This window comes from Hydractinia symbiolongicarpus, chromosome 14, assembly GCF_029227915.1.
Source record: "Hydractinia symbiolongicarpus strain clone_291-10 chromosome 14, HSymV2.1, whole genome shotgun sequence".
Taxonomy (NCBI): domain Eukaryota; kingdom Metazoa; phylum Cnidaria; class Hydrozoa; order Anthoathecata; family Hydractiniidae; genus Hydractinia; species Hydractinia symbiolongicarpus.
In genome coordinates, this window is record NC_079888.1 from 1,711,122 (window position 1) to 1,733,651 (window position 22,530).

Sequence of the window (22,530 nt, forward strand, 5' to 3'; positions counted from 1 at the left end):
TGTCCGTAAGCGTCTTTTCTGCAATAGTTAGGTTGCTACTAAGAGCGTCCTTGTTCTCCTTCTTTGCAGTCAGAAGAATTTTCACAGAAGGTGCCAAGGAGTTTTTTAAATCAATTTCTTTCACTGTACTTTCAACTTGTTTTCCTCCATTACTTCGTATAACCGAAAAATCCACACTCCCTGTAGAATGATGTTCTTTCTCTTCTGCAACAATATGATCGATGATGTCCGCTAGTGTCATCTCCACAATTTCTATGTCTTTATTAAGAGCGTTCTTGTTCTCTATTTTTTTAGTGGCGTTAGTACATAACTTTATTGACTCAACTTCTTTCAGAATACTTTCAATTTGTTTTTGCCAGTTTGACATTCCTATTTGAACCATTTCCTTGAAGGTTACTGCGTTTAGAGTTGATTCTCCTTCTTCTTTTTCTTTACTAAGTAAGGAAGAGAACCTCTTGAATATGATTTCTGATTTATCCTTAGAGACATTTAATGCTTTTGAAAACATTCTGAATACCAATTCAGAAAGAGTTACCTTATAACGATAATCCCAAGGTGCTTTTGAAAGGATGTTTCAGCAAGCTATTTTTTCGTTAATGACTTCTACGATGTTGCTATTAAGGAACTGAACAATATCTGTATAATCCAGGAATCGTCTCTCTTTCCCTCCTTTGCAATATGATTTATGTCTCCTGGATTCTGTCTTTCCATTCATTAATCCATTGATTAATGCGCTGCACACAATTTCTTTTACCAATTTCCTGTCAAACTTTGAATCTTTCTTCTGACTCTGAATTTATTTGATTTGATAATTCATCTAAGATTGTATACGTTTCAGGATTTTGAGTTTGACTCACATGTTTCTCAGTTTGTAGATGTTTTTCAAGATCTGAATAAGATTGGTCGCAAATTTCACAATACTTCTTAGGGACAGGGTCGCAGCATTTATTTGAAATTCCTCTTTCTTCTCTATATCAGAATTTGTCACACCGAAGGGGAAGATGGGGGACTTTTCGGACACGTTCCAATTATCAATTTAGAATGTCCAATTTCTTGGTGTGGTTAAAGAGGGAGAAATGGAGAGGTTGGACTTGTTGTGCCAGCCATGTACAGTGTTATGACAGAAAACAAAGAAATCATTCAAAACAATAAAGTCAAAAAAAAAAGGAAAAACGTAACCATTTTGAGATGAATTTTGACAATGAAATAGAGATAAAAAAGAGAACTGTGTACTTATAAATGCTATTTTCTATTTTATAAACTAATAAAAATTTAAAATAAGCGCGTTCTTTTGTTCCTAATTTCATACTCAAATAACCGCCCGGGGGCGCTTATTCGAGTAGGGGCGCTTATTTAAAATTTTCGTTTTCAGGGAGGAGTCGCTTATTCGAACATCTACGGTAAGTAAAAAAAACGACACATACCCTCGTTCTGGAAGAAGTCATAATTTTGTATTTGCTGAACAAGTTGCAAGCCTAAAAAGAATACATAAAAAATCGACAAACAAGCGAGGTTTTTCAAAGTTGGCGTAAATATTTTATTAAGTGTTTAATACTAATGTATCACTATATCTATCACACAAAAACATATCACACCGTTAGCACGTGAGTAAATTCTTCAGTCAAGATAAAATTATAAGAAAATCTCGATTAAATTCAGTAACAAAAGTCTACCAGTCCTTCAAAAACGTACACTCAATTTTCGACGGAAAAATTCATGATATAGTTTTTGTGTTTGCTTATTTTGTGTTATAAACGCAAAATCTCCCATAGCACTAATGTTTTCATTCCAAATGAATTTTTACAAGAACGCACAAACTGGAAAATATTAAATACTTTAAAAACAGCAAAAACGGGGGAAAATTCGAAATTTGTGGGGCGTAACTAGGGGTAATATTAAGGCCCTGTGACGTAAATGAGTGTTATTAGCAAAATGTGTAATGTTTCTGAACAATTTACACAGTACCATGAATGAAAGCACTGATTTATCAAGAAATTAGAAAAAATTTGAGATAGTGCTATTAATAACGGGCGTGTTATACCGTATGCTTGCCGTACCACCTGCTTCCTGCTTTTCTAAAAACATCGTTTCGTCCTTTTATTCCAAATTAAAAAATATCGCCTTTGTAAAAGTCACAGACAGACAGACAGAAGCTTCGTATTAGTATAAGAGATTAAAAAACCCCAGCTATCAGAGGTTTCAGGGCATTGAGTTAACCATTCTAATGTTCCCTTGGCCTGAATAGAGTTAACAGGGCAATAATATAATCAGTATAACTCGAGTACTCGAGTACTCGAAAACTCGGACATCTCGGTTGGTAGAACAAATTTGTCAGTCTATCGGAGGAATTTCTCTCTATAAGTCTTTTTAACTAGTATTCGAACATTCAAATGTTTCCAAATCGTTCGATTTTGAAAACATTGTCAAAGCAACCAAAACTAAAACAAAACAAACAACTCTTGTGTTTAATGCTGTGCAAGATGGCGCCTGCAAAATGGAGATTAAACAAGCCAGGGATTAAAAAACAAGGACGTGGAAGAAAGTAATAAATATAAACTGACTACTTTATTGGAAAAGAAGGGAATATCTTCTTCAAGAGAAAGCACACGTTGTGGAAACTTCGATCAGTACACACGGGAGCGAAATTCGCTCTCTTATATTGAAAATGGGAAGCTTCTTAGCCCAGAAGCCGGTTGAAAAACTTAAACAAAGCTTTGTACCGGACTTTTCCATAGAAAATAACAAAAAAAGTAAAAAGCTTCCAAAGTCATATGTCTTCAAAAACTGGAACACTCGATAGGTATTTTTTTTAAGGTCTCGCCTTTTACAATGAATTAATGAAATTACTTTGCGGGGTCAGAAATGAAACTGCCATTTTTAAGAGACAGACAATGGAATACTAACATAGAGATTAGTGGGTAGCCCATGCAACAATCTACGACAATTTGCCGGTCGTACATATTTCCCGCATCGGTGTTTCTTGCCTCATTGTTTGCTTGTTACCACGAAGTAAGGGTTACGAAGTTCCGTGAAAAATCAACTCTGCGGGGGACCAGGAATGAAGCTGCGCACAGCCATTTTGAACAAACAGAATAAGGCTATTATTAAATAGACTAGTCGTTGCCCGTGGAAAAATCCACGGAATCGCCCGTCCTTTATATTAACCCGTCGCAACAAAGTGGATAAAAATATATCGCATTTGGTATTCGTGTTTCCGTAACATCATTTTCTAACTCAGCGGGGCATTCGCGCAGAGACAGACAGACGGAACACGGCTATTATAATAGAGACTTATTCGGTAGCCTGTTGATCAATCCACGGGTTCGCGCACCTCTATATATCGCCTCAGACATGACTTTCGACTCGCAAACAGACATGCAGAGTACGGGTTTTAGTAAGGAGACTAATCTTTAGCCCGTAGAAAATCTAACATAGAAGGTTCATTACGCATCGAAGTTCAGAAGAACTCTGGGCGTATTGTAAACGATAACCAAAACAAGCCGTTCGTTTGAGTCCTAAGTTGAGTGAACGTAAACATCTATTTATGACCGCGAAAAAAACCTATTTGAATTATCGGTCGATGTCTTCTGAAAGTAGTTGCGTCCTTTAAGTATTACTGCGAGGATAGAATTCAATTATTAAGACTTTACTGAAGGAATTTAATACTTGCGTCTACAGGAATAGTCCTTAATCGATATCGTCGCGATAGTACGTTACTTAAGCATTTAATAGATTCTAAGATGTCTCACCGAAATAGCCTGGAATCGAGGTCATTACGATATTATGCTACCATTATTTAGAATTTATTATACAACATCTACTGAAATAGCATGATAACGAGGTTGTTGCTATATTCCGCTACGGGTTCCATTCAACTGAAATACGCTTTTTCAGAATTAACACAGCCTTATTTAATTTTCCCGCAAGTGGAGCAAGGCAGACGATTACCCACCGTTCTCGGTAGCAAAGCCTACTAAAAGTGCTAAAATGTAGAGGCTCTTTTTAGAGAATTACAGTTTACCTTGGAATGTATTTTTTTTATTCTTATATATCAGCATCTCATTTAAGCCTCTCAAGTCTTGTTTTAGCAAAATTATAGAAGTTCCAAACATGCCAAATCCAAGGTATTTCGGAAATTCGCGAATTATAACAAGATACTAGGTCTAGAATTTAACACTGGTGCCCAAATGTAGACGAAAACCTGTCCAGAAAAGCAATAAATCCCTTTTTGGATCTTCTATTATGCTTTACTACCAAGAACGGTAAGTTAGGCAAAGTCCAACTTGCACCACTTACGAAAAAGATTAAGTATAGCTGCGCTAATTCCGAAAAGGCTAATAGCATGGAGTCGAGGCTCTTAATATATTACGCTAATTATGCCATGACACCTTGAAATATTGCTGGCGTACACCCTTTGTCGAACCACAAGTCAAAAATTTTGGCCATTTAAGTTCGGAAATCCCGTAAAACAGGAAATCTTACGATCAAAACACCTATACTTTACAATTGCAGGTGAGTGTACCACCTAGTTTTTAGGCAGAACCGATTTTCAAATCGATGTTTTCCCTTGAATTTCGCCCTTATACTCGTCCTAGAAATTTTGCATCAGTTCCCTGGAAGATGATTCAGCCTTATCCGTTTTGCTCAATCCACACACGCGACGCTTGAGAAACATTAAAAGTCGAAAACGCGCCGTGTTATTCAGCTATTTGGTTTGGCGTTGAGCCTCATATTTTGCCTCAAAAGGAATAACTATTAATATCCTCGTCAATTTTTTTCTCTATAACTTCCTAAACGAATACATTGAGGACTCAATACATTTGACATTGTCGCGATCTGGAGTTACGCTTGCAAATTGAGCCAACCGAGTTGGGTCACAGGATCCCAGGTATAACAGAGTTAACAGACATAAATTTATTTAACGTCAATTAAAAGGATACAAATGGAAATGTCGCCTCTCGTATAAAGTCCTGTATAGGATTTGATAAAAGGGTACGACTACAATTGGCTAAATTGACGATATAAAAATAAATGAATCTAATAAAAATAATAAAAATAATAAGACTTTAGGCAGTGAAGAAAATGAGTTCAGACTTTTAGCAACAAATTTGCTCCAATGTAGGATACCGTCTGTAGACCATGTCGTGCGTTGCAATTAGGCCTACCTGTCCATTTACATAAAGCTGTCGTCCTAAAAAACAAGTAGCTACATAAAAACAGGATTGCAAATGAGTGTTCGTACGCATTGTTGGTCTGACATGGTAGTTGATAAGCAAGAAGGTTATTATGGAAAAAATATGTAACAATTTGGACATTTTCTTCGTTTATTGTAAACAGTTTTCAATATGTCATAGTATTTGACGCCATTCTTTTCAAGTATAATTAATCTTGCTGCACGCTGACGTAACAATGGCGACATATTTTTAACAATTTCCAACGGTTCTACCAATTTCCAATTGAACGGTTAAAACATTTGGAGGGTACACTAAAAAATGAAAAAATAAATGCATTAGCAGACCAGCAAAATATGGATAATAAAACGTAAAAGTTTTAAACCTACATTCAACAATTTACATTCTATTTGATCTTCTCGTATTTAAGTTATTCCAGAGTGGCCACTTATTTCCAAAAAAAATATTAAAGGAACTTCCCGAAGTTCTCTGTCCTTTCACCAGAAAAATTTCGTTTGATAAAAACAGAAATTTCAATAAGCAAAAATCCGTAATGGTTCTTATCACCTGTGATTTAAAAAAATATCGAACCCAAACGAAAAAGTACACTGAAAACATAATTTTCAGGATTTGTTTCTTTTTTTTAAACACTTCAGTAGCTTTTCAAGGACAACATTCCATTCCCAGAAGTTTCTAGGAGTGGAGGTCACCCTTTATAAGAGATAAGCGCATGGGGGACTTTGGCTATTCAAAAATTATCCATTAAAAAAATATGAAAAGAAATTGAGAATACCTACGCATATCTACGTCTCACTTTACTACAATGATAAGCCATTAGCCGAATTGTCATGTGTTCAACAAAATATATAAATCAGGATAACAGTCCTATAAAAAAATGCAGATAAAACAATACCATGATTAAAATACACAAATAGATAATAAGATCACAACATCTATAATCTATAAGAACATCTATAAGAACAAATACTGAGTGATGCTATTCTATCCTATCAATCCAAAATATTAATAAGATCACAACTCACTCAGTATTTTGTGTCACACATCTATAAGAACAAATACTGAGCGATGCAATTATATCCTATCAATCCAAAATATTAATAAGATCACAACTGACTCAGTATTTTGTCTCACACATCTATAAGAACAAATACTGAGTGATGCAATTATATCCTATCAATCCAAAATATTAATAAGATCACAACTGACTCAGTATTTTGTATCACACATCTATAAGAACAAATACTGAGTGATGCAATTCTATCCTATCAATCCAAAATATTAATAAGATCACAACTCACTAAGTATTTTGTATCACACATCTATAAGAACAAATACTGAGTGATGCAATTCTATCCTATCAATCCAAAATATTAATAAGATCACAACTCACTCAGTATTTTGTGTCACACATCTATAAGAACAAATACTGAGTGATGCAATTATATCCTATCAATCCAAAATATTAATAAGATCACAACTCACTCAGTATTTTGTATCACACATCTATAAGAACAAATACTGAGTGAAGCAATTCTATCCTATCAATCCAAAATATTAATAAGATCACAACTCACTCAGTATTTTGTGTCACACATCTATAAGAATAAAGACTGAGAGATGCAATTCTATCCTATCAATCCAAAATAATAATAAGATCACAACTCACTCAGTATTTTGTGTCACACATCTATAAGAATAAATACTGAGAGATGCAATTCTATCCTATCAATCCAAAATATTAATAAGATCACAACTCACTCAGTATTTTGTGTCACAGATCTATATAAGAACAAATACTGAGAGATGCAATTCTATCCTATCAATCCGAAATATTAATAAGATCACAACTCACTCAGTATTTTTTGTCACACATCTATAAGAACAAATACTGAGTGATGCAATTCTATCCTATCAATCCGAAATATTAATAAGATCACAACTCACTCAGTATTTTGTGTCACACATCTATAAGAACAAGTACTGAGTGATGCAATTATATCCTATCAATCCAAAATATTAATAAGATCACAACTCACTCAGTATTTTGTGTCACACATCTATAAGAACAAATACTGAGTGATGCAATTATATCCTATCAATCCAAAATATTAATAAGATCACAACTCACTCAGTATTTTGTATCACACATCTATAAGAACAAATACTGAGTGATGCAATTCTATCCTATCAATCCAAAATATTAATAAGATCACAACTCACTCAGTATTTTGTGTCACACATCTATAAGAATAAATACTGAGAGATGCAATTCTATCCTATCAATCCAAAATATTAATAAGATCACATCTCACTCAGTATTTTGTGTCACACATCTATATAAGAACAAATACTGAGAGATGCAATCCTATCCTATCAATCCAAAATATTAATAAGATCACAACTCATTTAGTATTTTGTGTCACACAACTATAAGAACAAAAACTGAGTGATGCAATTCTATCCTATCAATCCAATATATTGAAAAGATCACAACCCACTCAGTATTTCGTGTCACACATCTATATAAGAACAAACACTGAGTGATGCAATTCTATCCTATCAATCCAATATATTGAAAAGATCACAACTCACTCAGTATTTTGTGTCACATATCTATATAAGAACAAGCAATTCTATCCTATCAATCCAATATATTGAAAAGATCACAACTGACTCAGTATTTTGTGTCACACATCTATATAAGAACAAATACTGAGCGATGCAATTCTATCCTATCAATCTAAAAGAATTATAATATCACAATTGACTCAGTATATTGTGTAAATAATTGGATTAATCCAAAATAATAATAAGATTATAACAGGCTGAGGTAAAGTGTTTCATGGTAAATATATAAACGTCACAATATTTTGGAGAAAAATATGAATCACAAAAAAAAGAAGTCTTCCATTTACAAAAGTAAATGCTTTAATTATGAATCGTAATACTAACTATCTAGTGTCTTCTGAAGGTTGAAAAACAAATTCACATCTTTGTTTCTCACTAAAACGTCCAAAACTTCCCTCCGCTCATTTTTTCTCTGCGTCATATTTATCAATCACTATAGCATTACCATAGCAACAACACTTTGTCACATTTTTTCGAAAAAGCGTGTCGTTCGTTTTTTATTTAAAAATATGCGAAAAAATAAATTTTTGCTCGCTCTTTTGTGTTTTAACCTCACTTTTTCTTTAAATAATCAAAATATACATAAAATGTGACAAAGTCATTTGTAGCAGGTAGCTCATGTGCAAAGTTTTGTTGATTTTCTCCACCATGGAGGGGAGTTTTTGACATTCTAAGTCAAACATATAAAATTCCTTGTGCAACCTTTGCAACAATAGCCTGTTAAAAGATGTGCAGAAGTTGTTAAGCGAACTACCTACAACTCATTAAGTATTTATACCCTGTTAAAAGAAAAATCTGTTGTGCTGAATGTCAGTTGGTATAAAAAAACAAACAAACTTTCGAAAAAAATTAAAATTAAACAGAATAAAAAAAATATGACTCTAGAACACGCTAGAACAAAACGGATCAAGAAAAAGGTTTTTTTGCGATATTAAATCTACCCATCTTGAAAAAAGTTTAAAAAGTATATATGCTGAATAATTTAGCTTGTTTAGATAATAATATCCACACCGTGATAGAATGTTCAAAGTGAGATTCACACATTTTTTTGTGAGAAAATTATATTTATAGCTACCCTTACAGTATCCTTAAGTTGATGTGTAAAAAAAAGATATGTTAAGGTTCTATATGTAGATTTGAGGTTGTTATGCAAGGTTGTAAAATTTGTGTACATGTTAAGATACATTTAAGCAGTACTGTAACTTGTGTACACATGACCCACTTATGATGGTTTCTACTGGTAACATGAAAGAATAAGTCTATACACTGATAAAGTACATTTTATGAAAAATTGTATGCTCAACAAAATGTATGCATTTTAATCCATACGCAGACAACAATGTTTCAGTCATCATTATATTGTCACAGAATAACTCTATAGCTAGCTCTAGTTAGTACTGGAGTATCATTTTTTAGCCATATTGCTAGCTAGCTATATATTTCTCAAAGCATTTAGCCTACCCACTTCCAATTCCTAGCTAAACTCATCCAGAAGCTAGAACTGAAAGCCAGAGGCACAGCTCAGCTAGCTGGATAACATAACATAAATATAAATTGCTTCCATTTACCAACGAGATAAAGAAACTTGTGGGTAGTCACAAGATTAAAAGAATATAGCTATATAAGCTAGCTCTAGCTAGCTAGGTGAAAAGACTTGACAGTGAACAGAAACAAATATATGTATGACTTAGCTAAATAATATAAAAGTCCACATCAGCTAATGACCTTCGTGTACTACTTACTAAAATAAATAAGCAGTAACAATTTATATAGCTATATACAGTAGTAGCAGTGCAATGCTGCTCTTGCTCGTCGTCCGCCTCAAGGTGCCATTTTAGAAATGTAAAAAACTCTACGGCAGCCGGAAATGATGCAAATCTATCCGATAGCGATGCAAATCTATCCGATAGCGATGCAAATCTATCCGATAGCGATGCAAATCTATCCGGTACCGATGCAAGTCTATCCGAACGATGCAAATCTATCCGAAAAGTGATGCAAATCTATCCGAAAATGAAAAAGCATATTCTTATTATTATTATTATTATTATTATTATTATTATTATTATTATTATTATTATTATTATTATTATTATTATTATTATTATTATTATTATTATTATTATTATTATTATTATTATTATTATTATTATTATTATTATTATTATTATTATTATTATTATAATAATCGGATAGATTTGCATCATTTTTCTTTGATACCGTAGGATTTCATATACTTATTAGAAATGTGTTTTTGTCAGTATTTGGACAAGATTAGTATAAATACCGATTATTCGAATAAAAATCTCTTTTATTTGAAGCTGCGTTATTTGGTTTTTGGTGTGTTTTCCTTTTTGTTAATAATTGATAATAATTGATAATAATTTTCCAAATTGTTATCAATTTTTTGTCAACTTATGAGCGACTCGCCCAACGGCAACCGGCCTCATAATGGTTGACAACTTCATAATAATTGACAATTTCGTAATAACTGTTGACTCGACCACGGATTTGTATTGATACTATATCAAATAAAAGGTATTGGTGCCAACCAATATAGCGAGTAGTTAAGGTTAAAAATTAGAGGCGTACAGGTGAAATTATTGCCACTTTGTTATTGGTATACTAAAGTGGCACCACAGCTATGTCCCCAGGACCATCCCATTACTAATAATTGAAAAAGAGCCCTCGGGACGAGGTTGATGGTACCAAAGTTAGCCCCTTCCAATCGCGTTCCAAACGCCTGTTTTTACTTTATTTATATCAGGATGAGAAAAGTTCGTATCGCCGTCCCGATGTCAGAAAATATACAAGTTGCTTTCGGGACGAGGTTGAGCAACTTCTAAAGTTACTACCGTGTAATCAGATTTACCATATGAAAACTGATTTTTAATTATTACCCATGATTTAATCCGAAGTTCAGGCGGTATATTTAGAAAAGCATTAAGTAAAAAAGAAGATGCCGGCGTCTTTCGCAGACACCCGGCGATATTCGTTTTATTCCTGAGAAACCTGCCGGCGACAGGGTATTACTTTCAAAGAGAATTAGTTATGCTTTGGTTAATCGCTTTCTCCTTTTAGGCGCCCCACACTTAATTAAGCGCCTCCTCTTTCAATAATCTTCTAATAAACTCCCCCCTTCAGAGTACTTTTTCTCGAAACGGAAGTTTCACCGATAAGATAAATACCTATACTATATGAAGTATGGGAAGAAGATATGATCGACGTTGAACGATCTTAATATAATTGGCGATGACGATATTGATAATGATGTAGATATTATGTGAAAATATATGTATTCCATCGGCAAAAGAAAAGAAAAAAATACAAACATTTATTGAGCGCCTTTTTTTATAAACGCCCCCTTCTAATACGACCCCTATATAAATCGAAAATTTATTAAAAACCCCAGGTGTTTATTCGAAGAGTTACGGTCCACACAGGCATTAGGATCTGCGATTATATCTTTACAAGAAAAACTCAAAAGGTTGAGAAATTCGGATGAAGTTAGCACAGCCATTTTTCTTCTAATTTTGTACCTTTGCGGGTTATGTTAAAGATTGTTCGGTAATGAAAGCATCGCAAAAAGCGCGAGTGGTGAATGCAGCGCTCTTAACATGACCTATGCTCGTGAGAAAAATCTAATTCTGCAGCCTACCGACTTTAAAGTTATTGCTTGCCCGCTTAGAGTAATGATTACAAATTCGCAAGAATATACCTTTTTGTCGCAGAGAGAAAAAAAAATTCGCATTTCTTTATCTTCTAGAACATAATGTAAGAATGAATACAAAATAAGAAAATTGTCAAAAGTACAGGTGTAGTAAACAGGTAATTGTGTATATGGTACGACTCATACAGTCTCATCTCAAAATGGAAAAATGAGAAAACCATTAAAAAACAAAATAAAATAACACAAATGCCGATATGTGAACAAACTTACGGATCAAAATTTAATGACGCCATTCTAAGTATGCAAAATGTGAACCAGTGCTAGAAAACAGTGACGCCACAATTGACATTTACCCCCATACAGCCTACGCGTATTCTTTTCCGAAATACAAGAGATCTTTTTACTGCTGGGGATTGTATGACGTCTTTAAAATATTATTCGTTACAACAGCAAAATTTAGCTTTTCGTTAATAATATGATAAAATAGAGACGCCCGGTAACTTTTTTTCGATGCTACCTCAATGGAATTAGTGCCGTAGCATTAAAGAAGTCACAATCATATTTTGACGATAATTTAAAAAAATTCTAAGCGTACGGATAATAATAGTCGAAAGTTCTTTAAGGACATTTCTGGCAAAAAGTTTTGAAGGAAAGTGTTTTTCAAAGTACAATAGACATGAAAAGATAATTTAAATCAATAAGAATTATCTACATGTAACCGATATTTGACTTACTGTCATTAGTATTCTCTAAACAAAAGTTAACTTAAAAGTCATGGTTAATAAATAACAAGAAGATATTCGTAACTCAGTTCTTTTTTCTCAATATCTGTCGGCCATTATGAAGCTGAACGCAAAGTAGTAGGCTTGTCACATCTCCTGGCACTGAAAAAAAAAATTGTGATCCAACAGTATATTTTATATGAGCACAACTTAGACAGGTAACCCCAATCTGTTGTAAGGATCAAAACAAATCGCAATTTCATGACAATGGGTATGGAAGTATCCAATCAAATTCGCCACTGTAATACACTATAGACTAATAAAAAAGACAATCGTCGATCAACTTACCTTTCTTTTAGATTTTTTATTCTTTCTTGTTCTTTCGTAGGACAATCTAGTTCGGATTTAGCTGAAAGAATACTTTTCTAGAAGTCCTGTACCGTCAAAACATTCGTCCACTCTATCTTCAGTAAGCTTTCCGCCCTTGATTAATTTCTTTCCTCGAGATACCAACACATCTAAGTCACTTTCTGAAAACAAGCAACGACGCTAATACGGAGACCTTTTCACTTTGTTCATCACTCTGAGTTTGACATATACTTGTCTCGGTGAAGCATCTATTGAACTAATTGTCTCACATTTCTACTTAACAAAACCATAACTAATTTCCTCAATTTTAAAAGCGGTTTCTATTTCACTCACTTCTTTTTCAGACCATAACTTCCGTTTGCTTTGCGAAGTAGGGGTGCATACTGATTGCGGAGTTGCTGTTTTATCAGGTGTAGTAGCTATTGGTCGGTTTTTGTCATGGTAATCACTTCCGTAGAATAGATCTGTAACCACATTCGTCCCAACACTGGCTGACTTTCTCATATTTCTTATGTAATAATGATCTTCCGCCGTACTCTTACTATGCGCCATCAGGTTGGCAACTTCAGCGGTAAATTTGCTTTTATTTTAATCCGGTGCTTGTGGATTTCCTTATGATGTTCGCAGTTAGATTTTTTGGTGCCTCTTTGCTCTCATAGTTTCCTGCTTTCTTCCATGCTAAATGCAATCTTTTACTTACGTCACCAGAGTTATATTTTTGTCCTGACCAAGTCACAAAAACATTCTCAAATTTTGGGGATGTTTGAGGCCTTGCTCTAATGACGTAGATCTTCAACAGTTCGTAGTTCTCTGTTGTTAAAATCACCTTAGCCGGACTGTAGTGCTCAACTGTCCTATGATCCCACACTTCTATGAGCCATTTCCCATCTTCTTGCAACTCTGAACTTTTGAATTCTGCGATTGTCATGTTTGACGTTACGCCTGAGGGTGGTGCACTTGTAAAGTGGATCTTTGTGTTCAAGTGACCCCTGATGAGGCAATACTCCCGGTGTTTCATAATGTTTCAAAGACCGCAACAGCATTTTCACTATTATTATAGCGTTTTACCTGTTCTTCATCAACAAGCATCTTAAAATTATCAACATACTTTTATGTTTTAAAATATTTTCCTGCTTTTTATAATGTTTCCTCCAATGTTTATTTTTTTCAATTAATGTGTGCATGTCTCTCCTCTTTACATTCGCCATGACTAGGTCTTCTGCAAGTAAAAATTCGCAGAAGTCTATCGGCGAGTACAGATATTAATTGATACTTGAGGGGATAGTTCCTTTGGCACCGCGATGTTTGACGATATACAGATCACGGAAATCCGTTTCTAAAAACGATATCTAAGTCATCTTTCACTCCAACGGCAACAAAAATTCGCCGCACGTCACCAAAGATAACGGATATTGAACGCTCCTTTCGGTTTCTGTCAGGACCAATCATGTAGTTGAAAAATCTGTCTAATAATTTTTTTACACTTGGTCCCAGACTCATTGCAAGCCTCCAATCGGTATTTTCATCAATCTACCAATGGTATTCTTCTTCACTTTCGCTGGATGTGCATTCCTTACCTGAACTCTCATAACTATCGGGTGAACTCTGTGAAAATATACCTTCTTCATTTCTGGAGTCCTTCTTTTTACCGGGGTTGATCCTCATGCGTCGTAATTGCAAATATGAAAGTCCAGTTGTTTCTGTGTTCAAACTTATCGTTATGTTTTTAGCAGATGATTTTTCTATATGTTTTTTAGAGATTTCTGGTTTGCTGTTTGACGACTTGTTCTACATCAGTATTACCAGTATTAGTTGTTGAATTCGCAGATCTATTTAATGGTGCTGTAACAGTGTGTGATGAGACGATGTTCCGTAAGCGCAGCTGGGAAAATCCAGTTGTTTCCAAATTCTTATCTACCATTGTGTTTTGTGAGGAAGGATTTTCTATATCTTTCTTCAGAATTTCTGGTTTTTGGTTGTCTTGCTTGGCGACAGTATGATAGGTCAAGTTTGCAGGTCTATATAATGACGTTGTAACAGTGTGTGATACCGCAAAGCTCTGTTCTTTGTGCGCCATTATTAACTTTCTTGGAGATTCCAAGAGGTTTTCTGGCATTATTTCCATGTTATATCTAACAGCACTCTTCAACAAGTCGTAGTAGAGCGGACCTCTAGGGATTTTATGTTTTGTTGATAAAAGTTCAGACATATTTGTTCTTACGTGCAGACAATTATCAATCGGGCAAATTTTTTTTACATGAAAATTTTTACTTTTGTTATCTTTATTTCAGTTTGTAGATGTTTTTCATGATCTGAATAAGATTGGTCGCAAATTTTACAATACTTCTTAGGCATAGGGTCACAGCATATTTGAAATTCCTCTTTCTTCTCCTTTTGCATGGAAAATAACTGCTTTACTCTCATCGTCAAAGTTAAAATCTGGAATGGCAAAGTTACGATACACCTGCGGTCGATATGCTTTGGACTTGTCTTCTATTTTCAAGTGCGGTTCTTGAAGCATCTCAGTAGAACTATCGATGGACCTAAAGAGCTTTTTTTTGGCAACAGGAGAAACAGAGGGATTTACTTTAAATATTTCTTTCCCAGCCGTAGATCGGATTGTATCTTCTTCTCTGTAAGAACCTTCTGAATTCAATACATCTTTCAATACTTCTCCAGCAGTAACAGTTTTGTTGTTTTAGCTTTAAACGGTTCTTCAGAAGTTTTCATTTTTAGCATGACTAATTTAAATGGCTTTTCATATTTGTTGTTATTTCTCCATGGCAGAAACTTTTTCAGTTCACCTTAGTCGTACCTCAGTTCTGTATTCAGTGATATATCTTTAACGGCAATCAGGCAAAGATGTGGTCTGTTGTCGCTCAATTTCAGCATCATTTTACAATTTGCGTATTGCGATGGCGAGTCATTCACAAATCTGGCAACACAGTCCGATCCAGGACCGTCTATGCGCTTTTCTTTATTACCGTTCTTGAAGTAAAACAAATAACTGCCAACGTCGTCTGCGTATGCCATTGCCCTTTCATTTGCCTCAGTTGCACTTAATAAAGCACTGCGGTATGTCAGGAGGGCATCTTCTTTTCTGTACGTTTGACATGAAAATACACCATGTCCTATAAGTGATGATAATGATATTGTTGCTCCTACGGTACTGGCATTACTTCTTACAATAAACAGTGACTACAACTTACAATTACTTAACCCTATTCGCTCCAGGTTTTTTTGTATATATGAAAGGGGAGGGGCGGGGTGGATTCCACCCCCTCCAAAACTTTTTATAGGCTTAACTAAATTAGATCAACTTGGCACACTGAAACATAGCACGTCATAAAAGAATCAAAATGGCAGCAATAATTTCTTGCTTTTGTCAGCACTTTTTCTGTGACATCACCAGAAGCTTGAAACTTGTCAAAAATACCACTATCTGCTTAAATGCAATTACTTTACTTTTAGAACAAATTATAATACTCTGTTTCAAATTTCAGGTGAAATCTGAAGTAATCGGAAAATCGGATTAATCACGTGTCCAAACGTTAAAGAATAATTCCCCTTAATGGAATACAATTGTGTTGCGACTTGTCAGTTCCAGTTTATAAGTATTTAATAGAAATTTAAGGGGTGGGTTCAAGTAATAACTAATATCTAAAGCTCTAAAAGGTATGGCACCTAAAATTTTGGTATGCAGGTGGTAAATAGATAAATATAACAACTCAAAGGTATCATAACCTTGTAGCCTAGCAAAAAGAAGTGATTAAGAATAAACCAGCAGGAGAGGCGGAATCCGTCGTGCCCTCGGAGATGAAAAAACTGCGGATTTTTGAAACATTTGCGTGTTTCATGGATCATATATGCGAAATATTATTTTTCTGTAGGTTAGTTTAATAAAAAAAGTATTTTTTCTCTCCCTTACCTTACTAAATATTACTAACAGGATCCCTATTTTTTTATTTATTTTTTTTGATTTCGTTCATTTTCATTTTAGGCTCTAGTTTTTTCATTTTTTACGTGGATTTAACTTAATAGATCACGCAAATAATTTATGTAACTCACTTAATCCTTTATCAACGAAGGAGGTGGCACATTCCCCGTCCTATGTTACCTTTCTTGCTACCATGGATTGATAAAGTAAGCTACCTGAGTTTTACTAAAATCTTATTAAACAAGATGCTGTGAATTGATTAGTTCCCAGGCCTTCCTGCCCTTGATTTATTAGCCATTATTTAGAACTATTGATATACTTCTTTGGGAATCCTTGTAAAATAAAAAATCGTATAACTTTTGTTCGTCTCAGTTGAATGTTTAACTAGAACTCGAAATTTCGATTCAGAACTCTAGGACTTAAGTTAACACATATATTCTCGTTATTTTTCGGAATCTTGATGATGTCATAGATAAAGTAACATAAGCGTTTGACGCGATTTTGTTGCTCCTATAAATTTTAATCATTTCACTAAATTTGATCACATTCGTATTACACTATCATTAGTTTCCTCTGGAGATAGTTTGATAAAAAAATCCAAATGAATTAGGGCTAACGTACACTAACAATCGAGAAAAAAGAACTGTTCAGCATAATACATAAATACTTCATATGATGTAAAAAATATTCTTTATATGAATCGCATCGCAGTGAACAAAAAAACTACATTATTTGCGACGAAGTACAAAGTTCTCCTAAGTATATACAAGTTTAACAGTAACCATAGTTACAGATTAAATACTAATTGTATAAATACAATGGAGTAGATCTAATGTTGTTATTAAACTGGGGACTATCCTGCATTATGAACAAACTCTCTTTAATCTCTAGCAAATCCCAGTTGTTACGATGACGCGACGTCTCACCTATATAAGTGGCGGTGCAGACACTGCACTTATATTTGTAAATGACGCCTGACTTTAATTTAATAAGAAGTATTTCATTATTCAATCATACCTATGAGAGAATACTCCTTTTTAAAATTATTGCGCAATATTCAGCCTCATCATGAAAAAGAGGCAGCCGTTGCTCCAAATCTTTTATATTTTATTATCTCTTACGATACGGGGACATTGAAAAATCACGCGCAACGAATAATGGAGAATTAATTATCTCAATAATAATTTCCCGTAATTTTCCGTATTTTGTGATGACTATTTGATTACCTCCATAATTGTATGCACGTATTTTAGGATAAACATTGCTAATTACCATTTTACGAATTTTCTTCAAGAGAGAAGACGTACTATCAAACTTTATTACTTTTAAAACTTAAAACTTCAATAAAACTGCTATTTTAATAGCAACAACTCTCTACACAGACTCAGTAGTTTGTGTAAAAACTCAAGAACAGTTTATTATAATGGAAAACAATGACGGAGACCATGAAATGATAGTTTTGATAGACTTTAATGATAGTTAATGATAGACTTCAACGAACTATTTGAAGAAAAAGTATACGAGAAAGGGGAGATTCAACAAACTGTGCACACTGATATTATATATTTTGTCAGCAGATAGGTGATTAATATACATCAAATTTTGTACAAAATTTAAAAACTACCACAGCACACCATAATATATATAATAGTTTATCCTCTACTTAGTTTTCTCTTGATTTTATTTAGCTCATGAAAGTATCATATTAACAGAAGATGACATTAGTGACCCACATATTCATATAGATTTTGAAAAACTTTCAAATTACAAAGTCGAACATTTAAAAAGATGGCTGGTATTCCGAGAAGACACACTTCAAGGTATTACAACTTTGAAAGAAGCTCAAGTTCGTGTTATGAGCTATTTCGAAAATAAAACTGAAGCCAAAATTGTAGATCCTACACCTGATAAAATCTGGCTACGTAAAAAAGCAGAAAAAATGGGAGTTATTTTGAAACCGCTGTGGAAAGAGGGAATGCTTCCATCATTTCCTTTGAAACTCAAAGCTGATATGTCAAAACCAATTGATTTAACAGGTTGGTCGAAATACTTGAAAGGAATGCCAAATTTTACAGTTGAACATATTCAAAATTATCATGAACATGTCAATGAAACATTTTGTAAAAATTCAACAAAAATAAAGAAACATTTTATACGTGGCGAACAATTCATCGAAGAGAAGTTCTTAGATACTGATACAATATATGTTAAAGAAGATGAAACAATATTTTATTTGAAGGGTGTAGCTGCAGCTAGTTTGAAAAAAGCAAATAGATGGGTTTTTTTAGCCATAGAGAAAAAAACCTCCAATATTGAGTTTGCGAACTGTCAGTGTCCAGCTGGACGTTGTGGGACATGTTCTCATGCATATGCTATGATGAAACTTTTAGCAAAGTGGGTAGTAGATGGCCTATCTATGGTACCGGCAACTAAAGCATGTACTTCAAAGCCCTGCGTGTGGAATGTTCCGCAGTCCAGAGGTAGAATAGAAAAGGTTCCTATCATGGAAATGATGATCAAGTCTCCTCCATCGAAAAAAACTAAAAAAACTGACAATGTTCAAGACAAAAAGGGTATTGTTTCATCTCTTTACGAACCTCGAATAGTTAAAAACACTTTAAAAGATGATATCAATTTTCCCATAAGACATATGGAACATAAAACACCAACAAATATATGTGCAACCAAATTACTTAATCCCAATCCAGTTCATCACAGACAGACACAATTTGGAACTTTACCATCAGGTTCGTACCTCTCATATCAGTGTTCAGTTATGCCACCTGATTTTACAGTATACTGTAGCATTGACAGATCAGATGGAAAAGAGTACCCATTGTATCAAAGATATCCACAATTTCCATTCCAATCATTGGAAAATGTTATAGACACTTTTACTAAGGATATTTATATTGTTGAAATAAAGAAAAACAATATTTTAGAAAATTTAAAATCCCACTCCGAAGATGTTAACTTGATTGAAACGAGTACAAGAAATCAAGCTGATGATCCGAACTGGTTTTTATACCGCAAGAACAGATTTACAGCATCTTTATGTAACAAATTGGGTAAAACTGGAAAATCTTCGAAGACATTAGCCCATAACATTGTCAAAATCAAATTACTATAAATAAAAACCACACGTATTATGACCAAGTACAAATGCAACTTGCTATAACAACACGCACATGGTGTGACTTCGTATTTTATACATCGAAAGGATTAACCATTGACAGAGTTCCCTTTGACACAGAATATTGGGATACATTGCAGCACCGAATCTCGAAATTTTATTTTACGTACATGTTACCCGAAATTGTGGAATTAGAGGAATGAACCTATCTAGATATTTTTATATACTTTATATATAAATATAAATAAGTACTTGAAACATATCATAACCTTGTAAAATATGAAATATACTTCAAAGTGATATTTTTTGCAAGGATTGATTTTTACGAGTTTGCAACATTACCACAAAAATAAGCTATAGAAAAAATCATCTCCTTGAGGTATATCTCATAATGTGTGTGTAGCAGTAAAAAACTTTTTAGATATTTTTATGCATATAATTGTAAAGATTTTCTTTTTCTAAACATTCTATACCTTTAAAATTGGTTCCTGAAAATTTGCTAACATTGCACAAACAGTGATGATCTGGTTAAGAAAACCTAGCATGTTAACAGGAATAACTCGATCAAATATGTGAAAAGTTTTCAATCTCTGTATCATTCTTTCGACATGTATTCTTTCAGCGGCAATTTGTTGACTTTGAATAACTTCGCTTTCACTGAACTGATCTCGTCCTCTCAAAAAACATGGTATTATCAGCTCCACACCGATTGGATTCACATATTCTGCTATCAAAAAACCTCGATCTGTCATGATCGCATCACCAGGCTCCCAGAGTTCTGGGTATAATATTCCACTTTTCACTACTATATTTTTATCAGATATGCTCCCAGGGAAGGCTGAGGATATAAAAGTGAAGCCACCCCCTGGTGCAATTCCAACCAGAACTTTTACTGTAGTGTGACTTTTGTAATCTGAATACATCAATTTATGGACAACAAGTAAAGCAGGCACTGCAATTTTGAATTCGACACAGTCTATAATGCACCGTACATTTGGAAATTTTTCCATCATTGATTTTGGCATTACATCTTTTACCTGCTGTCGGGTAGGCCATATGCATATTGATCCAAATTTAACGTACATATAATTTATCCAAGTCAACACTGTATTGGTGACTGTAGCTTCAGAAACTTGAAAGATATAAGATAAATGAAAAATATCGAAGTTTCTTCTAATGCGTACCAGGGTCAACAAAAAACTTTCTAAAGGGGATAAGATTCGGGGTCTCCCTCTCTGTGAATCACCTTTGACCTGTTGGTTGTTGTATAATACCACATTTTCTCCATTGTCACCAGTGTTCAAAAATATTAGTATGCCTTTGAAAACTTTAACATTTGGTAAACCAGTGTAGTGGTTAGATATAAGATAAATAAGATAAATATAAGATAACATGTTCAACAAATTTACATTTTGTAGTTACAGTTCTGTGCAACAAATCATTTTTAAGTTGTTCATTTTCCTTCTGCAATGCTTCGATTTTGCTTTGTGAGTCAAAAAAACTTTCTTCTGTTTGGCTTGACATATCACAACTAACATCTGGCATATCTATCATAAATGACTCTGTCGGAGGTTCATAATCTGACACTGTGTTTCTAAATTTTTTGCGGGGAGAGGGTCTGTTGACAGGAGGTTTCCGTTTACTTCCCTGCTGTTCTACCATGGCTTCAAACAGCATAGGTTTTGCTCCTTTTTTTAATTTCCTTAATGTGCCACCAGGAGGACGAATTATATCAGATTTCTCAAAATGTTTCTCGCACAAAACAGTATAATTAGTAACTCTAAAGTTGTTTTTTCCATCAACTCTTTTTATACGATTACACCACACTTTTCTAAGACTGGGATCTTTCGGAAACTGGAAGAAACTCAAAGCACTTGTGATACGTTCACCCTCGAATTCAACTAAACCTCTACTATCACATCCCCAGGCAGGCACTGCTTTCCAAGACTTGGTTTTTTATGTTTACCTTTTTTCGATACACTGTCCGCCATAGCGATTTTTTTATTTATGAAGAACTGGAGCAACGGCTGCCTCGTTTCCGTGAGACGGCAATTACGTCATTATGAATTTATAAAACGGAGTATCGATTTGATAATGGACAAATCCACTTCCGTCTGAAAACAGTGTATCCCTCCATGGCCTAATTGCATAATTTCTCACCCAAGAACAAAAAAGATATACAACAATTAAAATGTTTGCCTTAAAAAACACAAGATTAAAATAGCGTAAATGATTTTTTAAGATTTTAAGGGCGCTTATTCGAAAGTAGCGGTTATTCGAATAAGGGGGCGCTTATTTAAAAAATTGAAATTTTATTGTTTAAATGTTTTTGCTAAAACAAATATCTCTTTTCCAGCCTCTTCTATATCAGAATTTGTAACACCGAAGGGGGACTTTTCGGACACATTCCAATTATTTAGAATGTCCAATTTCTTGGTGTGGCCAAAGAAAGAGAAATAGGGAGGTTGGACTTGTTGTGCCAGCCATGTACAGTGTTATGACAGAAAACAAAGAAATCATTCATAACAATAAACTCAAAAAAAAAGGAAAAACGTAACCATTTGAGATGAATTTTGACTATCAAATAGAGATAAAAAAAGAGAGCTGTGTACTTATAAATGCTATTTTCTATTTTATAAATTAATAAAAATTTAAAATAAGCGCCCTCTTTTGTTCCTAATTTCATACTCAAATAACCGCCTGGGGGCGCTTATTCGAGTAGGGGCGTTTTTAGGGAGGGGTCGCTTATTCGAACATCTACGGTATGTAACAAAAAGACACGTACCCTCGTTCTGGAAGAAGTCTTCTGGAAAAAATCGACAAACAAGCGAGGTTTTTCAAAGTTGGCGTAAGCATTTTATTAAGTGTTTAATACTAAT

The 22,530-nt window shown here is 34.1% G+C and overlaps 1 protein-coding gene and 1 long non-coding RNA gene across 2 annotated transcripts; both read right to left on the minus strand.

Moving 5' to 3' along the window:
* Positions 1 to 4,899: 4,899 nt before the first annotated feature.
* LOC130624924 (uncharacterized) lies at positions 4,900 to 9,906 on the minus strand. Its single transcript, XR_008981675.1, has 3 exons — positions 9,563 to 9,906; positions 5,965 to 6,056; positions 4,900 to 5,485 (listed from the first exon to the last, which is right to left on the minus strand). It is a non-coding gene; the product is annotated as an uncharacterized LOC130624924 (long non-coding RNA).
* A 10,036-nt stretch (positions 9,907 to 19,942) lies between these two features.
* On the minus strand, positions 19,943 to 21,642 carry LOC130626026 (uncharacterized). The gene is made up of 4 exons (XM_057441137.1): positions 21,559 to 21,642; positions 21,074 to 21,505; positions 20,125 to 20,904; positions 19,943 to 20,005 (listed from the first exon to the last, which is right to left on the minus strand). Exons 1-4 carry the CDS (start codon positions 21,640 to 21,642, stop codon positions 19,943 to 19,945), a joined length of 1,359 nt encoding a protein of 452 aa, XP_057297120.1.
* Positions 21,643 to 22,530: the final 888 nt, after the last annotated feature.